General features: G+C 40.6%; 1 protein-coding gene and 2 long non-coding RNA genes across 3 annotated transcripts in view; 1 reads left to right on the top strand and 2 right to left on the bottom strand.

Annotated features, from left to right (window-relative positions):
• Positions 1 to 25,169, bottom strand: part of LOC148341616 (uncharacterized) — a 287,045-nt gene that overhangs the window by 210,436 nt on the left and 51,440 nt on the right. The window lies entirely within an intron of this gene.
• Positions 4,345 to 5,805, bottom strand: LOC148341621 (uncharacterized). The gene is made up of 3 exons (XR_015839731.1): positions 4,835 to 5,805; positions 4,469 to 4,531; positions 4,345 to 4,393 (listed from the first exon to the last, which is right to left on the bottom strand). It is a non-coding gene; the product is annotated as an uncharacterized LOC148341621 (long non-coding RNA).
• LOC148341620 (uncharacterized) lies at positions 22,216 to 23,660 on the top strand. The gene is made up of 3 exons (XM_088283026.1): positions 22,216 to 22,223; positions 22,361 to 22,368; positions 22,589 to 23,660. Exons 1-3 carry the CDS (start codon positions 22,216 to 22,218, stop codon positions 23,419 to 23,421), a joined length of 849 nt encoding a protein of 282 aa, XP_088139152.1. The 3' UTR covers positions 23,422 to 23,660.

Below are 25,169 nucleotides of genomic sequence, written 5' to 3'. Positions count from 1 at the left end.
AGTAAATAAAGACACACAAGCTTGAAGCATCACATTACCTGCGTGACTTCTTAGAAGACAGAACATTACATGGTACCAGGTCGCGGGTCAAGAAAAGGACTGACGCGAGATGGACTCCGTAAGGCCACCAGAAGCGCTGAAAAAGATGGGAAATGTGGACGAGAGTTGGCGGGCTTTCAAGCAACAATTCCTGCTCTACCTTGCCGCCGAGGGAGTCGGTAACAGAGCGGACGAAAGAAAAATAGCCCTTTTGCGAACCAATGCCGGAGACGAGGCCATTGAGGTATTCATCACCTTTGTTTATGATGAACCCGAAGATAAAGACAAGTTTGAAAAGGTCCTACAAAAATCTGATGAACACTGTCTAGCTAAGAAAAACAAAACTATGAGAGATACGTGTTTCGTTCAAGACTCTAACAGCCCGGTGAGTCCTTTGACAATTTCTTCAACGATCTCAAAATTAAAGCTAGGTCTTGTAACTTTGGTGATCTGAAAAACTCAATAATAAGGAAAGCCTTGCCAAGCTAACGAGCTAGCAAAGCAGCACGTGCTAACTTTCCAAGCAGCGGCATCTTATGAAAAAACAGAGGCAAAGGCAGTGACGAGGAAAGGTAAACTGCGATTCAAGAAAAAGACCAAAAACAATGAAAATGATCAAGCTCCATTCAGTTGTAAAAAGTGTGGAGAAATGCACGAGCCAAAACGGTGTCCTGCATTTGGGAGAACATGTGCTAAGTGTAAAGAGCAAAATCACTATGCTAAGATGTGCAACACCAAGAAGAAAGTGCACACTGTGCAGGAAGACACAGATGATAGTGATGACCTAAGTGACACTTTTTTTCATCAAAATCGTGTCATATGACGAAAGCGATGTGCAACAACAAACTAGAGGAGACCCAGAGCAACCTGCGTGAAGTTGGCCCCCCATTTGTTGCAAAAATAGGTGGAAATAGTTTGTTTCGTTTGTGCTGCGTTTGTGCCCGTTTGTGCTGTTAAAATTTTCGTTTGTGCTGCTTCGGTTCGAAAGATATTACACTTTGTTTTATTTCGAGTGTGACGTCACCCAGCCCCCCATTTTCATTCGATTGACTTGGGAATGGTGCCATTCGTTTGTGCTACGTTTGTGCCCGTTTGTGCTGTTAAAATTTTCGTTTGTGCTGCTCCGGTTCGAAAGATATTACACGTTTTAATTTCGAGTGGTGACGTCACGCAGCCCCCCATTTTCATCCGATTGACTTGGGAATGGTGCCATTCGTTTGTGCTACGTTTGTGCCCGTTTGTGCTGTTAAAATTTTCGTTTGTGCTGCTCCGGTTCGAAAGATATTACACGTTTTAATTCACGCGGTGACGTCACAAACAGGAACGCGCCAGCGTCAGTTTGTTTTGTTTTGCTGTCGAACAAGGAGCTCGGTATCGCGCTACCGCGTTCAGTCAATCACTTGAATCACTCGTATTTGTTATTAATTCCAGGTTATAAACTAGTTCCTGGAATGAACCGATGTTTTGTATGTTTTTGCGCATTTTACATTCTTCATGATCCTGGAAAGCAACTGTTGCCGGACGAACTTCAGGTAAACATGTCACACTCACTGTTGTAGCTTTTTTGCTAGCATACAGTAATCTTAAAACCTTCCTGTTTTCACTGCTGTAAATTACTTTAAATTCGGTCTTATTTCTTTTAATAGTGTTGTTCTACTGCTCATTCATTTATTTCATCAGTAGTCATTAAAGCTATGTGATTATTTCTTAAAATTATAGTAGACGTGAGGCTGAAACATATCCGTTGAACTTTTTGAAATAAAAACAACTTAAAGACACCCCTCGATGAAGCATTCCCTCATTTGAGAACAACTGAATTAATATAAAAACAGTCCGTGTGTAATTGATGAGAGCCTGCAGAGAAACCTTGGGTGAAACGATAGCTTTATGTGTAAAGAAAACAGCAACAAACAAAACCCCAAACTATTTACATTTCAACAATTAAGCAATCACTGCTTTGTGAAGCTCTTTGTCTTTTCTGATGCTGCTTTCACTCTACTTTCCAGGTCATTGTGCATCTCCCAGTCAAAAGCAGCCCTCCTGCAATATGCCACATAATGTCCTAGAGAATCCTCTTCGAGATGATATGACTGCTCTAAAAGTAAACTGTCAGCATCAGACTTCTGGGAATTTCCAGCAGGGCAACTTCTGTTCAACTCATACCAAGGTTGGTGTCAATCCACTAAGCCTCTCCATTTCTCAACTTCAGTAGTATGAATACTGTAGCAACATCAGACTCATCACAGAGGTCAACATAATTTTTTAATATATTTTTTCCTCAGTATGAGAAGTAGTAGAGGCATCGTCAGGTCTTAAGACATGACCTACATCAGCTTTTTTGTTTTGCAGCAGAAATCCACGTTTCCCTCAATGAAGGCATGATGATGAGCAACGAAACGGTCAACACAATTGAGAAGGCTTTCATGCTTGAAAAGCCCATTTTTTTATGTTTTTGAACTCTGCTTCAACAGCTGCCGAACTTGCAGTGATGCTGGTGCTCCGGAAGAGAGGGACCATTACTCCTGTCCAGAGTGGTAAGTAACTTCCCAGTCTGATGATGTGGGGAATAATCTCAGGGAGGAAGTGGATGTTATCTCTGTCTCCCTCAGCCATGGCAAGTGACCTGATCTCTTCGCATAATTCAGTCACCCACTGTCGAGCATTAGTGTGGATCTGTTGATGCTCCTCAACGGGTTCCTGTGCCTGAACCTCTTCATCGAGCATGCCGATTCATTCTTCTTGTGCTATTTGTGTTGTCAGGTATTTCTTGCACTTTTCTGATGGGAGAGGGGTTCCAGAACTGTCATTACCTTCGGACTCACTCAGTGCCACAATAGTGATGGCACATAGAAGTTCTGTTGAATGTTCCACACATTGTGACTTGAGTAGTTGTGCTAATGATCTCACATAAAACTCTTTAACACGATGTCTTTTATTTTTCAGGCAGTCCCATTGGCAGATCATTTTGTGCAACATCTACCCTGACAAAGCATGGCGGCAGGTTTGCATGCTGACTCCCAAGCAAGACTTTAAAGCACTCATTAATGTAGCTCTTCAAATCGGGATGTTTTCCTGCTGACAGGTGCAGAAGTCCAGTGAAAGTTACCAAAATTTGTCCTGATTGCCAGCATGTTTTGCAACAAAATATAGTATTAAAATAAGGAAGGGCACCAACATCTTTGTCGACGCCTGTTTCATGAGTTGGTTTTCTTCTTTCTGTTGAACCGCATACAATTAAAAAGCAAAGCCTGATTTTTTTTTTTTTTTCAATTAAAATTACTTCGACAGACATGACCACTAGTGATGAGTCTATAAAGACAGGAATGCGAATAACAATTCAGTTTTATTGATAATGCCTGTTTCAATTTCTAGTGGCATAAGCCAGCAAGTCCCCACAACTTTTCTAACTTTAATTTTTGCTGTAAAAACATCCGCTTTTTGGTTGAACTAGTCTGTCGATTGTGCTGTTTTGGGCCTTAAGAACTTGTATTGTGTTGCTACTGTTTTTCAATAAGAAATTATTTTAGGTCATTTAGAATTCATCCAGCCGCTTCTCCAAATGGACACAATCGTCGACCTTGCGCGTGTAAGGTTGCTGAAATGTGCATCACTGCAGAGAAAGATGTAAGTTTGCGTCACAAATGAGGACATCTATGTATTTATGTACAGTGCACCTCGCAGTGGTAGCATTAAAGACATTGGACTGGACACATTTTTCTGTCACTACTGGAGTCAAACAACTATGTGTACAAGACATTGGTACAGATGTCAGAAAAGCATGGCGTATGTGCTATCACACAGTGGCTGAAAAAAATTGATTCATGCAGGTGCCCCGTCCGTCCCCAATAGAAGCAGTGAGTGCTTTTTCTCTTGCCATTCTTGGATCTCTGGCCAAAGCTTTTACCGCTCACCCCGATTTGAAGACCGACATCAATGAGTGCTTTAAGCATGAAAACCTGCCATGTTTTGTCAGGGTAGACGTTGCACACTGCAACAATATGATCTCCCAGTGGGACCGCCTGAAAAATAAAAGACATTGTGTAAAAAGATTTTTTCTGAGATTTAGCACAACTACTTAAGTCACAATGTGTGGAACATGCAAAATAACTTCTATGTGCCATCACTATTGTGGCACTTAATGAATCTGAAGGTAATGACAGTTCTGGAACCCCTCTCCCATCAGAAAAGTGCAAGAAATACCTGAAAACACAAATAGCACAAGAAGACTGTATCAGCATGCCAGACACAGAGGTTCAGGCACAGGAACCCGTCGAGGAGCATCAGCAGCAGATCCAGACTAATGCTCGACAGTGGGTGACTGAATTATGCGAAGAGATCAGGTCACTTGCCATGGCTGAGGGAGACAGGGATAACATCCACTTCCTCCCTGAGATTATTCCCCACATCATCAGACTGGGAAGTTACTTACCACTCTGGACAGGAGTAATGGTCCCTCTCTTCCGGAGTACCAGCATCACTGCAAGTTCGGCAGCTGTTGAAGCAGAGTTCAAAAACATAAAAAATGGGCTTTTCAAGCATGAAAGCCTTCTCAATCGTGTTGACCGTTTCGTTGCTCATCATCATGCCTTCATTGAGGGAAACGTGGAATTCTGCTGCAAAACAAAAAAGCTGATGTAGGTCATGTCTTAAGACCTGACGATGCCTCTACTACTTCTCATACTGAGGAAAAAATATATTAAAAAATTATGTTGACCTCTGTGATGAGTCTGATGTTGCTACAGTATTCATACTACTGAAGTTGAGAAATGGAGAGGCTTAGTGGATTGACACCGACCTAGGTATGAGTTGAACAGAAGTTGCCCTGCTGGAAATTCCCAGAAGTCTGATGCTGACAGTTTACTTTTAGAGCAGTCATATCATCTCGAAGAGGATTCTCTAGGACATTATGTGGCATATTGCAGGAGGGCTGCTTTTGACTGGGAGATGCACAATGACCTGGAAAGTAGAGTGAAAGCAGCATCAGAAAAGACAAAGAGCTTCACAAAGCAGTGATTGCTTAATTGTTGAAATGTAAATAGTTTGGGGTTTTGTTTGTTGCTGTTTTCTTTACACATAAAGCTATCGTTTCACCCAAGGTTTCTCTGCAGGCTCTCATCAATTACACACGGACTGTTTTTATATTAATTCAGTTGTTCTCAAATGAGGGAATGCTTCATCGAGGGGTGTCTTTAAGTTGTTTTTATTTCAAAAAGTTCAACGGATATGTTTCAGCCTCACGTCTACTATAATTTTAAGAAATAATCACATAGCTTTAATGACTACTGATGAAATAAATGAATGAGCAGTAGAACAACACTATTAAAAGAAATAAGACCGAATTTAAAGTAATTTACAGCAGTGAAAACAGGAAGGTTTTAAGATTACTGTATGCTAGCAAAAAAGCTACAACAGTGAGTTTGACATGTTTACCTGAAGTTCGTCCGGCAACAGTTGCTTTCCAGGATCATGAAGAATGTAAAATGCGCAAAAACATACAAAACATCGGTTCATTCCAGGAACTAGTTTATAACCTGGAATTAATAACAAATACGAGTGATTCAAGTGATTGACTGAACGCGGTAGCGCGATACCGAGCTCCTTGTTCGACAGCAAAACAAAACAAACTGACGCTGGCGCGTTCCTGTTTGTGACGTCACCGCGTGAATTAAAACGTGTAATATCTTTCGAACCGGAGCAGCACAAACGAAAATTTTAACAGCACAAACGGGCACAAACGTAGCACAAACGAATGGCACCATTCCCAAGTCAATCGGATGAAAATGGGGGGCTGCGTGACGTCACCACTCGAAATTAAAACGTGTAATATCTTTCGAACCGGAGCAGCACAAACGAAAATTTTAACAGCACAAACGGGCACAAACGTAGCACAAACGAATGGCACCATTCCCAAGTCAATCGGATGAAAATGGGGGGCTGGGTGACGTCACACTCGAAATAAAACAAAGTGTAATATCTTTCGAACCGAAGCAGCACAAACGAAAATTTTAACAGCACAAACGGGCACAAACGCAGCAGGTGACGAACTCGTGTGTACACACATAGACGAGAATGCAAGTCAATAACTAAAGAGACACAAGCTTGCAGCATCACTGGACCTGCGTGACTTCTTCAGATAGAAGACAAAACTTTACAGTAACCATTGAAAAAACGGATAGTCACCATAATTTTTTTTTTTTTTTTTAAAACGTATCGTAAACATACTAAAGCTGTTGCTTTATGTTATTTACAAAGAATTTTTGTTTAAAATCCCCCTGGCTCTTCTTTTTGTCTTTTCTATATTATGTATGAATTAATAACTGTGTTTGGTTGTTAATGTTTATAAAGGTTTACACAAATAAAATTGACTTGACTTGACTTGACTTTTTTTTTTTTTTACAAAAAACGTATGAGTAAATATTTATCATCTCATCAATATTTGCACCATAGAGTACTGAGTTTTGAGATCCTTACGATAATAGTTCTCAAAATTATATTTCTTGTCAATTTAGCTTAGTTAAGGGATATTTTAATGACAATCTAACATCAATCTACAAAGACAGAAAACAAATTGGTGGTGGGGAGGCGCGAATCTTTTACTTCTTGGTAGGGGCGGGCGTGAAATAATTGAGAAGCACTACTAGTATATGCAGACATTATATTCATACAATCTTGCAGCCCGAGTGAACCACAGTATTGTTGCAAGTTCGGTAGGAGAAACGTAAACGTCCCACTGTTGTTCCAGCAGCGGCTACTCGGGGCATAGGCGGAAGTGACGTAAGAGCTGACGCGCAAATGTGGCGTTAATTTAGTTTTTTTTTTTTTTATCAACCGAATTAAAATATTATATAAAATATATATTAAAATAGAACAGCCAGGGTCAAAAACAAACGCAGAGGCAAAGAAATATATTTGAAAAATTCGTGCTTAAAGCATGACGTCATTAGCAAGCGCGCAGCTTCCGAAGGCCCGTCCACACCGGAACAAAAACACCCACTGCTAAATTCTTCTGATTTAGTGTGGAACTGACTGTAATTTTCTCAAAGGATGTCCAGTGCTACTCTAAAGGACGTCGACATAATTCATTAAGTCTTTGTGTCCCGATAACCTCATCTTTGCGCGTTGATGCTTTTCGGTGTAGTTAGCTTAGCTTGTTAGCTAGCTATCCGCTAACGAAAAGAGGCACACGACTCATCGCCAAGCAGAGATCAAGTACGGATTTTTTGGAATTATCATTTGAAAATGTGTGCAAGAACGACGCCCAAGTACAAAGAGGAACTTTGTGGAATAAAAGAAGAAGAGAACGAGCAACATCTTCAACTGCTGGACGAAGGTTGCAACCAGCTTCGTGTTGTGCCACTCAAAGCAGGTTTGTACACGTTTTACTCTCATTTGCTTTGTCAAGAACGACATTGCATGCATCACAACAATAAGTTGTTTGGGGAAATGCGTTCAAGGTTATTGACGTTTTATTTTTAAATATTGCTTGTCGGCTTGCTAAATATTTGTTTATGCCAAATTAAATCAGTGCAGAAAATAAATGCCAAAGAATAACCAATAGTGGGGGGTGAACTCCATGTTTTTTTTCTCAGTTTAAAATTCGAACTGATTATTTAAGATTTTACATTTTCTGGTTTTTATATCTTGTTCAAGCAATGACTTAGGGAAGGAATTCTGCCTGACTCTAAAAAATGTGCACACTGCGGCGAAAACATCAATGGCGGTTAATCAATTTTAGTGGATAAAACGCAAAATATTACGTTTAAAAAAAACAAGTACGTATTGGTCTTATTTGTTTATTAACTTTTTACTGGATTGGTCGGGTGACAGTCAATGGACCTCGGGTGCGTAGTTTCACCCCATCCAAACATTTCAAATACATTAATGCATCCATCCAGGGTTGCACGGATCTCATCAGTGAACAAGCGCATGCTGCAAGGAATACATCTGCATCTTTGTCTTGCTATGGTCTCAAAAAGGCTGAACGTCACAACCCCCTTTTCTACCAACAAGGGCAGGAACATTTAGTTCCTGGTAATAAAGTTCCTGTGGCCCAGGTGGTTTGCATCTCCCCCTCAACTCATAGTTCTTGATAATTTATGCAAATGACAATGATGATGCATCAGTGCGAGGTCTTGTGTTACTTTGTTACTCATTATTGACACCCTATGGCTGTTCAGCATCATTGCAGTTACAAAATAATTCAGTGAACTCTAATAATATTATGGTGTATCTTAGTCTAATTTTAATTCATATTGGATAACTTTTAAATATACATTATTCAAATATGTCAACATGAAAGTCAGAGTGAAAGTGTTGTTGCTTAATTTATGTGTAGGGATTTTGATTCTTCACACGTAATTTTGTTTAAAAATTTATTTAGAAACAGAAATTTTACAAAAAAAAAAATTAAAAAGGGGAATGTTGGAACGTACTAGCAGGCTAAATGTCATTTTGGGGAAAAAAAAAACAAAACAAAAAACAAACATAAATCATGCAATATATCGCGACTCTGATTCCAGGGCCCCTTTAATTCTTTTAGGTATACAGATTAGAATGGAAGCAAAAAGTACCCACGATGAAACCATCTCTAAATGCAAAATGAAAAATTTGTAAACATATTTCACTTGAAGGATTTCTATTCTATTAATGACATAATGTTGCGATGGCCCCCAGTGGTCTGCATCAATATGTTTGGGTCCCACAACAGGTGTTCCATCAGACGCACACAATAGCCTGTGTGTGCTAACTTCATCTCGCTTCCAGAAACGTCTGTGACTTTGTCCAGAATGAAATCGGGCATCAGCCGCAACGTGCTTCCTTTTTAGATGCTCGTTTATCACTGTTGTGCTGCTAAAGGGAGGTTTACATCGTAGGACGTAATTTTGTGAAATGCCCCCATGGTCCGGTCCAAATCGGGGTCGCACGCATTGATTCGTGTTCGGCAGGCACAAGTCAAGGTAGCACGGTAGAAACAATATAAGACAAAGTCGCCGCCTGAGGTTTGACTTGGCCAAACCAAATTTGTCTTTTTGTGTCCTGCAGACGTCAGTGAAAACGATCTCCTTTCTGTGAAAGAGGAGCCAGACTGGACTCACATCAAAAAGGAGGAGGAGGAGGAGGAGATCAACAAGTCACCAGTGAACGTTGTCCATATAAAGACTAACGATGAAAACAAGGATGAGAGTGAGGACAACAGAGGGGCGGAGCCTACAAGCAGCAGTTCAAGTCATCACGTGACAACAGAAGGTGATGAAGACCACTGGGGGCCATCACAAGTACATAGTGAGGACACATTATCAGACGCTCATGACGATGATGATGATACTAATGATGATGATAATGGGCAAGCTAAAGGTGAAAGGGCATGTCACACTGACTCATTAACTTCAAAGCTGTCTTTAAAACCGCACACAAGAACACACAGTGGAGAAAAACAGTTTTCTTGCTCGGTTTGTGGCAAAAGCTTCCTGCATAAGTCAATGTTAACAATCCACACAAGAACACACAGTGGAGAAAAACCTTTTTCCTGCTCAGTTTGTTGCAAAAGCTTCTCTCGAAAATCACATTTAACAAGTCACACAAGAACACACAGTGGAGAAAAAACATTCGCCTGCTCAGTTTGTGGAAAATGCTTCTCCCAAAAGGGAAATTTAAAAGAACACACAAGAACACACACTGGAGAAAAACCTTTTTCCTGCTCAGTTTGTGGCAAAAGCTTCTCTGGAAAGTCTAATTTAAGAAAACACACAACAATACATAGTGGAGAAAAACCTTTTTCTTGCTCAGTTTGTGGTAAAAGCTTTTCTCTAAAGTCACGATTAACAGAACATACAAAAACACACACTGCACCTCTTTCTTGCTTAGTTTGTGGTAAAAGCTTCTCCCAAAAGCCGCATTTAACAAGCCACACAAGAACTCACAGTGGAGAAAAACCTTTTTCCTGCTCAGTTTGTGGAAAATGCTTCTCTGAAAAGTCTACTTTAATTAAACACATAACAACACATAGTGGTGGCAAGCCATTCAGTTGCAGCGTTTGTGCTAAAAAATTCGCCACTAAACGGCTTGCTGAGAGACACGATTGTGATGGCGAGAATATAGGGCTGGGCGATATGACCTAAAATCAATATCGCGATAAATTGGGAAATTTTATCTTGACAACAATAAATGCACGATAAATTGCCCCTGAGGACCAAAATCAAAATAAATGCAGGAAATGCATATTAACTGATTTTTTTATTGGCCAACTAGTTCACATTACTTTCAATGAAAAATAAAAGTACAAAAATCATTTGTATAAACATTCCAAATAGCTTGCTTTGCATGATTTGATCAATGTCACAAAGAACAGGGGAAAAAGGGTACCTCTCACAAAATCTTTTTCTGCAAATATATTGTGCCGAGATGCTGTAATGCCATTTGCAAAGGCCTAGATTTGTGTAAAGGTATCGTGTAAACAATATAAATAATGCCATGTGCAAAGGAGCTAGTCGCCTGTAAACAAAATGCTAAATAGAATGGAAAAAAAATGTCAATGGAATGCCAGTGCCAAATAAACAAGTGTGCTTCTTCAGGAAAATGTGCCGTCTCGAGTACTCCGGTGCGCAGTCGTCACTTGTCATCTATGTAATGCACATTCAGGCTCAAACCGGGATCCATGTTGCGACTCGACCACAAGTCTGATGTGGATGCAAAATGCTTGACATGTCTCCGCTCCCGTCCCGATGTTGTCCACATTGGGAAGTGCTGTTTGCGGCAAATATTTTCGTACCTCTTGTCGGCTTCTTTCATGAGGCGTTTCAATCCTGTGCGCTCCACTGTAACTAGAGGAGCTATATCTTTAGCTATGTGCTAGGCTATCGCGTCCACCTCTTAGACGTTCTCTCGTATGGTGTCGCCTCCGTAATGGGCTGTTGTCACTTGTCGAACCTTGCTTCTCACTTTGAACTTTTAGCACAAGCTCCAAGTCAACAGCATGATTGTGTTGTGGGTGGTGAAAAAGAAAAGATTGGGCGCGCTGTTTCAGGTGCTTACGACGCACTTTGTAGTTCGTGTTCTTTTGCTCAAACATCGTCTTTTTGGAACCCAAAACATTTCTTAACGACAGATGTCGGAATTTCTTTTCGGGACAAGCGAGTCAGGAACAATTTCAACGAACATTACGTCGTCTTCAGCCGTGTCAGCTGCTTCTAGATTTGAATCGACAGCTACGACCGCGTCGTCAGTTTTCTTTCTTGTTCAGCTGGGTGGAGTCACATGACTACAGCTGCTCAAGCCGTCTTACAGGGGCATGAACATAGCTGCAGACTAAAAGGACTTCTTTTTTTTTTTTAAACACCGAATTAACCGACATGGGCAAAATGATTTTATTAAATTTCGATCACGGTAAATTTTCGGTTTATTGCCCAGCCCTACGAGAATAGCAGCGATCCTTGAAGCTTAAAAAAAGACAAAAAAAAAACCTCAAGGAACCGACTCTTCGTGGTAAGATGTAAATGTGATTTAGAAAATATGATATATTGAATTTTCAAAGCTCTTTTATTGACACAAGGCCAATGTGATCAGTGTATTGTGTCTGAGTGATGATGATTTTTTTTGTGTTCAAACATTTAAATGAAATTAATTGCCTTTGCCTGGAACAACATTTGTTAACGTTATGCTTTTCAGTTTTCTTTTTAATCGTACCTAATGGAAAAGGTGTGAGAAGAAACGGTGCTTATGAAATCGGTGCGTTCCACAGTCATCAATAAAATCACTTGTTCCACTTGCTCAACTGGCCTTCATTACGCTGTGTGACAAGGTGAAAAACTGAACTAGAAGTTGAACTCTAAAAAGAACCAGATAGAGAAACGCAAATAGTCTCAGTTTCTCTCAATGGCTTTAGTATGTCAGGAGTTGGCAACTTGATGGCGACTGGAGTCAGCGTTTATTTGTCACCACGGACGAGATGATTCGCATCACGCTGTTCGTTGCTGCTGCTGTCTTAATTGAACACTGGAGGTCACCTGCCAGCATCCCTGAATTTCACCGGCGGATATTCAGCTATCCCACGTCTGACCCCAAATTGTTGTGGAATTTTCAGCAGTTAGGGAAGATCAATGAGATAGTCTGGAAAATAAATTGTCTTTTGGGTCAGTCTGCAGAGTGATCTCAGTGGGAGAAGTGCGTGGGAAGATACTGATGCACACAGAAAGATGAAGATTTATTTGACAGGAACTGTGTAATCTTAAAACAAAAAGATACTTTTTCTGCGTTGAGCCTACTTATCAGTCAAGTTCGTGTTGTTTTGGCTTCACAAAGAATCCTCGAGTACAAGAACCGAAAAGCACTTTCTTCAAAAGCAGGTGGCCACAATAAATAACAAAAACCTTACTTGCTAAATAATTTTCCGTAACATTAAGATTGGACAAAATAGTGACAAATATTTAAAAAGTAACTACAGTAACGATTAAACATTGAATACTAAATTATTACTAAAACAGTTCAATGAATCTTGAAATAATGAATCAACGTAGTTTAATGAATACTGAAACGAATAATGAAATACTTAAGGACTTATATCAACACTGAAATCATTTTTAACACGAACATTTAGATAATAAAACAGTGACGTATTTTAATTTAAAATTCGCAACCACGTCGCTAGCAAAAAACCCAGTAAAAAGGCAAAGGTGCAAATATGTTGACATAAAGTATCACTTTATCATGTCAACTGATAATAATCGGAAAATACATTTGGAATACTGTCCAACCGACGACATGGTGGCAGATGTTTTAACAAAACCAGCAACAAAAGTAAAATTCAATACATCTCTCAAGTTCATATTTGGGAACTAAAATGTTTGTTCACGTGCATACGGTTCAAATCGTACTTTTCCCAATGTTTAGAAGAAGATAACAATGATTTGCATCGCAAATGGTGACATCTGTCGGTGAGTTGGTGACAGTGCGCCACAGAGCCAGCAGCCAATCATATCACAGCGGGGTGTGTCCTGTTCTTCCGCTTTCGTGACGGACAGACTGCCATTTTCTCGAAGGAAAAAAATTACCCCATCTTTCATTCGTCTCGTCGAACAAAGAGAAGCTCACGCGTTATCGCCAAGCAGAGATCAAGTGCGGATTTGTTGAGATAGGCGTTTGAAAATGTGTGCAAGAACGACACCCAAAGTACAAAGAGGAACTATGTGGAATAAAAGAAGAGAACGACCAACATCTTCCACTGCTGGACGAAGTTTGCAACTAGCCTCGTGTTGTGCCACACAAAGCAGGTTTGTACACGTCTTACTCTCATTTGCTTTGTAAAGAACGACTTTCTATCGTTAAAAATATGCATCACAACATTAAGTTGTTTGGGGGAATCCGTCCAAGGTTAATTGCCTCTCTCATGTCTTGAATATTTCACAAGTTTGTCTAAGGCGAAGATTTTGAATTTGTTCACCTTTCCTCATAAACAAGTTTATTATTCTCATTCTCTTGGTGCAAGCTGTTAAAACAACTGATAAAAGTGTGAGAGTAAGAAGTCTTAATTTTTGTGGATCGTTTTCGAATTCATTGATGTTAGCGCATCTGTTGCAATCGTGGATCTTTGACGAATTTCACCTCCGAAGAAAAAGAGAGACGATATCGTCGTATTTGCAAAAGAGTAGCTCATGGCGTGGTAAACGTACTCCAAAACAATTGAGTCTTGGAAGGCTTTCGTTATTGTGAGTGTTTCCAATTTCATAAAAATGTATTTTAGGTCAAGTGTGTACGTCAGGAGTCCCCAAACTTGTTCCTGTGGGGGCCACATAACTTTTCCCTTCTCTGATGAGGGGCCGGGGTCAGTTTGTAACAGAAAAAGTGTGATGATTGCAGGAGTGCCTAAATGTAAAAAAATATTGTTTTCCAGAAAGCCACAATCAAATAACCCTTTCTGGACTATTCACAGAACAAAAGTCAGAAAATAAATAACACTATTACCGAAATAAATAATAACCAAATAACCCTCTCTGGGCTCTTCATAGAAAAATAGCCAGGAAATAAATAACACTATTAATGAAATAAATAATAACCAAATAAGCCTCTCTGGGTTCTTCACAGAAAAAAAATTCCATGGAACATAAACTTTCTGTTGTGCCGTGCACAGTCTTAACAGGTCCAAGTTCAGCTTAGTTGTCAGAGCAGAATCTCTCACTCAAATGACTCATATGAGCAGTCTCTCAAAGTTCTTGTGTTCCTTCCTTATAATCCTTTTGTAGGTTCCAGTAGGCTTGTAGACATCGTTGTTTGCAGCTCTCTCTCTCTCTTTCTCTCTCTCTCTCATACTTCCCTGTGAAAACCACCAAGCAAGCAGGCTGAGAAACTGAACTAAGTTATACAGGACCTACACAGCACAACCAGTACCACTACCAGTATGGTTGTGGAGATGGATTTTATCCCAGTAGATTTATTATGATTATATTTGTTTATACTCAGAATGACTCATTCAAGTCAGAAAAGTGATCTTACCTTTGTATGTTCATCAGTGTGAACTGTGGGCCTGCGTCTGGCTGGTAAGAATATGAATGTCAGGTTCCATTCCAGTCACTGCCAGTCTTAAACACTGATGCAGATGTTCATCTGTCAATCTTGATCTCATTGGAGTTTTCAGCAGTTTCATGCGTGAAAAGGTTTGCTCGCAGATATACGTGCTGGCAAAAAGTGTTGACATCTTCATTGCGTGTTTTCTGATGTTAGGGAACCTGTCGTTTGGGAGGGCGGCATAGAAGTCAATGAGACTGTTGGGCTTGAATCCGTCTTTCAGAACATCACAGTTCTGGAACTCGGCCAACTCAAACTGATAAGAAGGCTGGGCTTCATCAATGTCGGCAACAAATGGGTTCTGGTAAAGACGGATTTCTTTTGCATAAACATGTAGTTCACGGAATCGCACACCGAACTCCGCCTTCAGCATTTCCAATGCTTCCACACATTTTTCAGCTGGAAACGGGACCGCTGGGTTCTCTGCAGAGAGGTTTTGTGGAGCAGGGAGATGGATGAAGCTGTGCATTTTCACTTGTCCCAAAAGCAGCTCTAGTTTCACCTCAAATGCTTTTATGTGGGAATACATGTCGCAAATGAGTTTTCCCTGGCCTTGTAGTTGCAAGTTAAAGCTGTTCAGCATTTCTGTCATGTCTGTTAAAAATGCGAGGTGCCATTTCCATTCTGGGTCCGTCAGCTCTGGCACCGTTTTGTTTTGTGAATGAAGAAATGCGTTAATTTCAGGTAGCAGCTCGTAAAAACGCCTCAAAACTCAACCATCGGACCTCTGTGTAGTACAGCACATCTGCGTGCGCAGATTCCAGTTCAGACAGGAATTCTTGGAACTGCCTGTGTTTAAGTCCCTTTGCTCTGATGAAGTTTATGCATGACACCACAACCTTCATGACAGAATCCCACGTCAACACTTTGCAGCACAGTGCTTGCTGGTGAATTAGGCAGTGGACTTGTAGCAGGGCGGTGAGACCCCGTTCTTCCATCTCATGCGTCCTATTAGACCCCGAGACACACCCACCATACTAGGAGCCCCGTCAGTTGTGATGCTGGCCAGCTTTGACCAGTCCAGGTCCAACTCTTCAATGGTTTGGTACACTTTGCCGAAAATATCCTCCCCCGTCGTAGTCCCTTTCAGACTTTGGAGTGCTGCCAGCTTCTCGCACATCTCAAAGTTTGCACTAACTCCATGAATAAAAATGAGCAGCTGCGCGGTGTCCGGCACGTCTGTGCTCTCATCGAGTGCTAATGAAAAAAAAATTCAAATTCTTTTGTCTTCTGCTGCAGCTGGACATATACATTACCCCCGATTTCTTCAATGCGTCTGGTGATTGTACTCGCTGATAGACTCACGGCATTAAAGACATCTTTCTTCTCGGGACACACCTCCTCCGCGACAGCGTTCATGCATTTCTTGACAAATTCTCCATCAGTGAAAGGTTTACCACTGCTTGCTATCAGTTGAGCAACCCGAAAGCTGGCCCGAACAGATGCCTGGTTCAGCTGAGCTTGGCGTACAAAAGTATTCTTCTGAGCTAACAGTCCACTTTTTAGCTTTGAGAGTTTGTCTGCTCGCATTTGGCCTTGCAAGCTATCATACTTGTCTTGGTGACGGGATTCATAGTGTCGTCGCGGATTGTATTCTTTGAATACCGCCACCGCCTCTTGACAGATGAGACAGACAGCCTTTTCTTTGCATTGAACAAAAAAATAATCGTTTGTCCACTGCAGGTTAAATGCCCTGCATTCTGAATCAATTTTTCTCTTACCTAATCTTTTCGCCATCATTCCGCTCTCTCTTTGAGAGGGGCGGGTTTAGGATTTTTTTTCTGGGGGGTTGCCAGATAGGGGCACAGACTGCAGAAGGTTGGAACAGAATGTCACGTTATATGCGTGTATAAAATAGTTACTGACTAATAGTTAATAATGAAAATAGTTCATAACTAAGGAACATTTTATTGCAAAAGTCCAACTTTATTATCAAATACAAATACACTTATATGAAAAAAAAAATCGAAATGCTTTCTGGTATTGTTCAGGGGGCCGGACCAAATGTGGAGGCGGGCCGTCTCCGGCCCGCGGGCCGTAGTTTGGGGACCACTGGTCTAGTGGTTAAAGAGATGAGAACTAAGAAGTGTAAAATTATAGCTATAGACATCATAGTTTCTTTCCGAGAGCCATCTCCATTCTGAACTCTCACACACACACGAGACCACCCTTACCTTGCAGAACAGCATCGTGATGTGTTTTTATATACCCTATTCAGAACTAAATTCCATTGCACTCTCTTATTTATTTATCTAATTTATATATTTGTCTGTATTATTGTTGTATTACACTGGAGAGGGGAGCCCTCTAATCTCGTTGCACACTCGAGTACAATGACAATAAAGGGATTTCTATTCTATTCTATTCTAGTCGTGAATAAGCTCAGTTTGAGCACAGACCCTGGCCAGGGTGTAAATTTTAGCAGGAAAATGATTAGCTGGAAATAGAAATAATGAAGAGAAGCGCGCTTCCACGTATCGTATTGGGCACTTTGTGGCATGGAACACAGTAAGGATCGAGGCGTACCGTTGTGTGGAGGGCCCGATGGTTTTGCTGGTACGTAGCAAGAGATGCGCTGTTCAGATACGTACCCTGTGATTACTCGTGTTCTGGTCAAGGCCACACAAAATCAAAAACCTGGCTGCGGTCCGCCCCGTATTGGCACAAGATGTACGCAGGGGTTTGTGAAGAGATGAGATGAAAGTACGTGGAAGTTCGGCCTAATTAGGGGGGTTGCTGCTTCGTTTGTTTTTATTGTTATTTGTGTTCACACATGTGGGGCATGTGTCAAAGGGGGGAGATAGGTGCAGTATTTTGTTCTCATGATTGTTTTTTGCATGTAAGGATTTTTAATAGGACATGTCAATAATGATCATGCAGAGGTGAAAGAGTTGAAGAGTGAGCCGAGCAGGAAGAATGCAAGCAGAGCGCTGTGGTCTCACCTCCATCTACTGTGGGACCAGGAAGTCAGGCAGCCCCCACGCAGGAGATAAGGGGTGATAGTTATAAACCAGTGCCAGTCCCTCCTTTGTAGAAAGAAATGCCCCTTCTAAAACCCAAATGTTATTGCATTAATATTCCGTTTTATCAGTTCAACTAACGCGTGTGCGTCCTAGTGTGCATTGAAAGATGCAGCATAAAAAATGTTTAAAATTTTGGATAATAACTGAAGCAAAATTAGAATGAGAAAGATAATTGGCTACATAATCATTGGGGTGAAATTAATCTTCATTGCAAGAAGCGGTCATATAAATAGAGAAATCTAAGATCATAAAAGGATGAATGCATGTTCTGTGGAATGTGATTTGTCAACACGGAAAACCCCTGAGTGATGAAAACGTTAACGTACGGTGAAGGAACAGGTCTCTTTGACTGCAAAAGTCTGACTATGGTAAACAATTGATAATTAGACCTCAATGAAGTGATTGTGCAGTTGAAAAAGTTCATATCTTGACTGTGAAAAGCGAAAGTGAGAAACTAGAATTAACTATTTGGCAAACACGAGAACGTATTCAGTCTCGAAGAAGACTGAACGCAGTAAAATTGCAATAAGAAGAACAATAAACCAGCCTAGAGTGTTACAATGTCCTGGAAACAAAAGTTTGGGATTGTCCCTGAGGGTGAAATTCCTCTCTGAACTCCTCCTTTGTGCCCCCGGCAGCAACTCATGAAACAGGGAAACTGATAAGAGATACAATTTTGTTGAAACAGAACATGCAAGGTTAAAGGTCATGCAAAACGAAAAAAAAACATCTAATGTTCCATACTTCAGTTTGGCGACGGATATACTACGGTAATTCAATTAATGGAACGACATTTTGAGATGGAAATGACAGGAATATGATGAATTATCATGTTATGAGCGGACTTTTGAGATACAGTAAATTGATTTAAATTAAATTAGAAATTTTTGTCTGCGGATAATCCACTTCAAAGAATACTGACTCATTGGTTGAGGAAAACGGGGTTATATTAGTTAGTTAAAAAAGAATAGCTAAATTATAATTGACGTGTTCATGGGGATTGAATATGAATCATAAACAGAAGACAAAACCAATTGGCATTGGCATTTGTAAAATATGATGAGGGATTAAGTTGGTGAGCTCTTATGGGAGACGGGGCGAGACGCGAATGGATTGAAGCTTCCGCCAGTGACCCGTCCAATAGTGTCACCACCACTCAGCTGTGCCGGGTGGCCGTCCTCGAGGGCGTGCGCCTCCCAGTTACTGACATCAAGCGAAACAATCCGTCAATGAGAAACTGCTAATCAGAATGAGTAGAACCCCCGTTTTTGCATCGATGAAAGAAAATATTGTATTGTATGTAGAATAAGAATTGTTACACTTGCGGGTTCAGGGCGCCAAGAGTGCTAATTCACCGGGAACGGAAAAAAGAATATGGGGGGGAAAAAAATAAAATTAAACAGAGGGACCAGCTAATGCAGCAGCCGACGCACACAGCTCCCATTGCGTCTGCTCTTTCTGTTTCCGCTGCTCCTGGGCCAGGTTCTGGTGAAGCAGCGCCACAGCAGGCTTGTTGTAGACATGGGTTGTGAGTGGGACGTGCTCTTGCTGTGGGGTCACTGGGTGATGAGCGGTCCAAACCGAGCCACTTCCTGAAATGTGCCATTCTGTGGTCCAGCGCCATGCCTGTCACAAAGAGCTCCTCTAGCACGGGGGCGCCATCGCTACCCCCTCCTCCGACAACGCTTCTATGGCTTCCAAACGCACACTTGACGCACGATTGATGGACAACAGTTTATGATGGTGGAACAAGATATTCCACGCTTTGCAAGCTTCTTCTCCATATCCCAGTGAGCAACAACACTGTTACGCTTGTAGGACTCTTGAGATTGGCCGAGTCACTGCCATGGACCGAACCCGCACCTGTGAAACAAACACTGGAATTCGAGTGGGACTGAATTTCCTGAAGGGACTGAATTTGACTGTGCACATCCGCCGGGGGAAGCATATGTTGTCCTCCGTTCCAGTCGACTGGGCAGCTCTGAGACCAGGGTCTCCATCCTCCCGCAGCTGGTACGTCTTGTTCCTGCTCTGGTCTGCGTGGTGTAGCCGCCTCCACCCATTCAAACCACCAATTGGTCCTTTGCATTGAACACTGAGTTCTGATTATTTGGTTTGTCAGGATACATTCACCCAAAATCGAGGGTCAAAAGTGCATCTTGCATTCGGATTATGTATTTGTGATGTCTACCGGTGCTGCCTTGGATGTGTGCCTTGCCCCAGAGCAGAGGAAACGGTATGAATTGTCTCTGTTTGCTGAGCCACAAATCACATTAACTATTGGTGCGCATCATCATACTAAAGGTTTCGGCCCATTGGTGAAGACTTTTGGCAGAGTTAATTTCAGATGTAGAATACTCCATGTGACTTGCAGGGTGTGGTGTTTCAGCACCCATTCCGAATTCTTCTGTTATGGAACATTTTCCGAGTTTCTCGACACGAGGGTAGACAGTGAATGGGTCACTCTGAAGCGAAAGCTCTGTTTGCGTCTCTGCCAGAGGAGTTGTGGACCCGGGGTCTGACTGATGTTGTGCTCTGCTCCACAGCTTCTCCAATTTGTTTTTGCTATATCTGCGAAATCCCCCATTTGACCGAGTTAATGCCGGCACAGCTTGGGGGCAAAGTGGGCATTCCGGAGATAATGGCTGGGATGAGGACTGCACCGGTCTTGGTACCCTCCACATTCTGGAATGGACTCTTTCCTGTGGAAAATGGATTTCATTGGCATCTCTGTTCTTATTTTTTGGGGAGACTTCTTTTGACATCAGCATGTGACAAGAATAAAATCTCTTTCGAACCAAAATGGCTGTGTCAGAGAGGTTCTTTTCATCACCAATTCTGTCATGCTCGTCGACCTGTCCGGAGGGAAGCTGAGCCAGACCCACACATCAACCACACAGGTTAATAGAAGGTCACAAAAACATGGACCTCTTAAACAGGAAAACGTGAGTTCAGTGGTAACAGAGTTGTGTCTATGCTGGCAGTTTAGCAGGAAGCCACAAAAACAGATGCACGTCTTGAACTGTGTTTGACAGGAAACCGTTTAGCAGATGTGTGACCCAAAAATGTCTTGTAAGCTGAAACCGTTCGAACAACAGGAAGAGTGTGGATGGGTGTGATAAAGTCAAAGTATTCATGTTTTTCCGTTCTTTATGAGTTTGCATATTCAAAATGCTTTGCTGTGCTTCAATAAAACGCTGCACAGGAGTGGGAAAGCTTTTCTCTTTGGCGGACTGCTCCTTGCAAGTGACAAAGACAATCTTGGTTGGGTGATACATTTGTGCAGGCTTGTCTTGTTTTTTACAATAACTTCTCTGACATAACTAGTTCAAGCAATTCCTTATGGAATGATTCAACCTGACTCTAAAAAATGTGCACACTGCGGCAATAAGATCAATGGCGGTTGATGAATTTTAGTGGATAAAGCACAAAGGATTAATTTTTTTTTTAATAAATCAAGTACGTATTGGTCTTATTTATGAAACTTTTACTGGCTCTGTCAATGAACCTCCGGTGGCTCTGCACAGTTTTGTGCACGTGTGCGTAGTTTCACCTCATCCAAACATTTAAAATACATTTCATGCATCCATCCAGAGTTGCACGGTTCGCATCAGTGAACAAGCGCATGCTGCAAGGAATGCATCTGCATCTTTGGCTTACTATGGGCTTAAAAGGGGAGAACGTCACAACCCCCTTTTCTACCAACAAGTCCAGGAACATTTCGTTCCTGGTAATAAAGTTCCTGTGGCTCAGGTGGTTTGCATCTCCCCCACAACTCATAGTTCCTGGTAATTTATCCAAATGACAATCATGATGTATCAGTGGGAGGTCTTGTGTTACTTTGTTACTCATTACTGACACCCTATGGCTGTTATACATCATTGCGGTTACAAAATAATTCAGTGAACTCATAATATTTTGGTGTATCTTCGTCAAATTTGAATACATATTGGATAACTTTAAAATATACAGTCATTATTCAAATATGTCAACATGTAAGTCAGAGTGAAAGTGTTGTTGCTTAATGCTTATGTGAAGGGATTTTGTCTCTTCAAACATAATTTTGTTTTAAATTTGATTTAGAAACAGAAATTTTATTTTAAAAAAGGAAAACGGGGAATGTCGGAATGTACTAGCAGGATAAATGTCATTTTGGGAAAAAAACAAACAAAAAACAAACGTAAATCATGCAATAAATAGCCACTCTGATTCCAGGGCCCCTTTAATTCTTTTAGGGATCCAGATTATAATGGAAGCAAAAAGTACCCACGATGAAACTATCTATAAATGCAAAATGAAATACTTGAAAATGTATTTCGCTTGAAGGATTCCTATTTTATCAATGACATTATGTTGCGATGGCCCCCAGCGGCCCCCCATTAATATCTTAGGGTCCCACAACAGGTGTTCCATCAGACGCACACAATAGCCTGTGTGTGCTAACTTCAGCTCGCTTCCAGAAACGTCTGTGACTAATTCAGGAATGAAATCGGGCATCAGCCGCAACGTGCTTCCTTTTTAAATGCTCGTTTATCACTGTTGTGCTGCTAGAAAATGGAAGTTTACATCGTAGGACGTAATTTTGTGAAATGCCCCCATGGTCCGGTCCAAATCGAGGTCGCACGTATTGCTCCGTGTGCGGCAGGCACAAGTCAAGGGAGCACGGGAGAAATAATATAAGACAAAGTCGCCGCCTGAACTTTGACTTGACCAAACCAAATTTGTCTTTTTGTGTCCCGCAGACGTCAGTGTATACGATCTCCGTTCTGTGAAAGAGGAGCCAGACTTGGCTCACATCAAAAAGGAGGAGGAGGAGGTCAACAAGTCACCAGTGAACGTTGTCCCTAAAAAGACTGAAGATGAAAACAAGGATGAGAGTGAGGACAACAGAGGTGCGGAGCCTCCAAGCAGCAGCTCAAGTCATCACGTGACAACAGAAGGTGATGAAAACCACCGGGGGCCATCACAAGCACAAAATGAGGGCACATTATCAGACGCTCATGACGATGATGATGATGATGATGATGATGGGCAAGCCAAAGGTGAAAGGGCATGTCACACTGACTCATTAACTTCAAAGCTGTCGTTAAAACCGCACACAAGAACACACAGTGGAGAAAAACCTTTTTCCTGCTTGGTTTGTGGTAAAAGCTTTTCTCTAAAATCAAATTTAACATACCACACAAGAACACACAGTGGTGAAAAACCCTTTTCGTGCTCAGTTTGTGGTAAAAGCTTCTCTCGAAAGACTCATTTAGTAAGGCACACAAGAACACACAGTGGAGAAAAACCTTTTTCTTGCTCAATTTGTGGCAAGAGTTTCTCTCAAAATTCTCATTTAACAATCCACACAAGAACACACAGTGGTGAAAAACCCTTTTCGTGCTCAGATTGTGGTAAAAGCTTCTCCCATAATTCTAATTTCACAAGGCACGCAAGAACACACAGTGGAGAAAAACCTTTTTCCTGCTCAGTTTGTGCCAAGAGTTTCTCTCAAAAGTTGCATTTAACAAACCACATCAGAAAGCACAGTGGTGAAAAACCTTTTTCCTGCTCAGTTTGTGGCAAAAGCTTTAATGTAAAGTCATTTTTAACAAATCACACAAGAACACACACTGGAGAAAAACCTTTTTCCTGCTCAGTTTGTGCCAAGAGTTTCTCTCAAAAGTCGCATTTCACAAGCCACACAAGAACACACAGTGGAGACAAGCCATTCAGTTGCAGCGTTTGTGCAAAAACATTCTTCACTAAACAGCATGCTGAGAGACACAATTGTGCTGGTGAGAATTGCAGCGATACTTGAAGATTAAAAAAAGAAGAAAAAAAAATGAAAGAACCGACTCTTTGTGGTAAGATGTAAATGTGATTTTCAATATAATATGATGAAATTGAATTTTGCAAAGCTCTTTTATTGACACAAAGCCAATGTGATCAGTGCCAGAAGAACCATTGTGTCTGAGTGATGATGATTTTTTTTGTGTGTTTACATCAAACATGTAAATAAAATTAATTGCCTTTGCCTGGAATAACATGTTAACGTTATGCTTTTCAGTTGTCTTTTTAATCGTACTTAATGGAAAAGGTGTGAGAAGAAACTGTGCTTATGAAATCGGTGCCTTCCACAATCATCAATAAAATCACTTGTTCCACTTGCTCAACTGGCCTTCATTACGCTGTGTGAAAAGGTGAAAAACTGATCTCGAAGTTGAACTATAAAAAGAACAAGAAAGAGAAACGCAAATCGTCTCAGTTTCTCTCAAAGGTTTTGGAATGTCAGGAGTTGGCAACTTGATGGCGACTGGAGTCAGCGCCGGTTTTCTCGCTGTGTTTGGCATGCTCGTATATGTATGGTCCATTGAACAAAATTCAAACTCTTCAAATATCCCCTCAGATACATTTAATATTACGCTTTCTGAATAAATTTCTGACGTGCTAAAACCACTTTCTAGGTTGAGCTCTATCAAGCGTTTGGGGTTTGTTGCTAAGCAGAATCTCACTTCGGAAAGACTATCATTTTGTCAAATATACCAAATATTTTTGTTCATGCTATATTATATTTTTTTTTACTTTGGATTGCTTATATAATGAAATCGGGAAATATTAAAATGTAAAATTAGCAACGACATACAGACTTAATGCAATTAATAAGAAATCTAGAAACATTTTATAAATATTGAACACATTGAGAAGAGTCCTAATCTTGAAATAAATATTGAAATATAAAAAATACTTATGTATTAAATTAATTCAATAACCCGACCCCGGATGAGCGGCAGAAAATGGCTGGATGGATGGAATAATTTAAATTGCACACATATTCAAATGAACAAATATGTTAAGAAATAATCAAGAGTGAAATAAAAAGGTTTAAATTAATATTGATATAATTTTGCATATTAAAATAATTGAATAAATATTGTATTATTATAGAAGCAAGCTTAAATATAAATAGAAATAAATGAAAAAAAAAGTTGTGTATTTTTAAATGGCCTAATATAGATATGGGAAGTAATTCTCTTTATAAGATAAGATAAGATGTCCTTTATTAGTCCCACAATGGGGAAATTTGCAGTGTTACAGGAGCAAAGATATAGATCATACAGAGTCCGCGGCGTAATGTAGCCGTTAATGTATAACATTAGCAGCAGACATTCATAAAAAGCATGCAAATATACACAGTATAAACGTATCTAGTGTAAGGAAACACTCCTAATGCCTGTTCATTATATAGAGGTGGAAACACTGTAATGATAAAAACTACTGAATGATTGAAAATACTGCAATGATAAAGATATTACAATGATAAAAGTACTGTAATGGTAAAAGTACTGCAATGATAAAGTATACTGCAATGGTAAAAGTACTGTAATAGTAAAAGTACTGCAATGATAGAAAAATACTGCAATGATAAAAGTGATAAAAGTACTGTGATAGTAAAAGTACCGCAATGATAGGAATACTGCAATTATAAAAGTACTGCAATGATAAAAGTACTGTAATAGTGAACATCCTGCAATGGTAGAAATACTGCAGTGATAGAAGTACTGTAAT

Source organism: Idiotropiscis lumnitzeri, chromosome 2 (genome assembly GCF_059441095.1).
Source record: "Idiotropiscis lumnitzeri isolate Australia: NSW breed Sydney's pygmy pipehorse chromosome 2, RoL_Ilum_1.0, whole genome shotgun sequence".
Classification (NCBI taxonomy): Eukaryota; Metazoa; Chordata; class Actinopteri; order Syngnathiformes; family Syngnathidae; genus Idiotropiscis; species Idiotropiscis lumnitzeri.
Note: the sequence above shows the minus strand (reverse complement) of the source record. Positions and strands in the feature narration are given on the sequence as shown.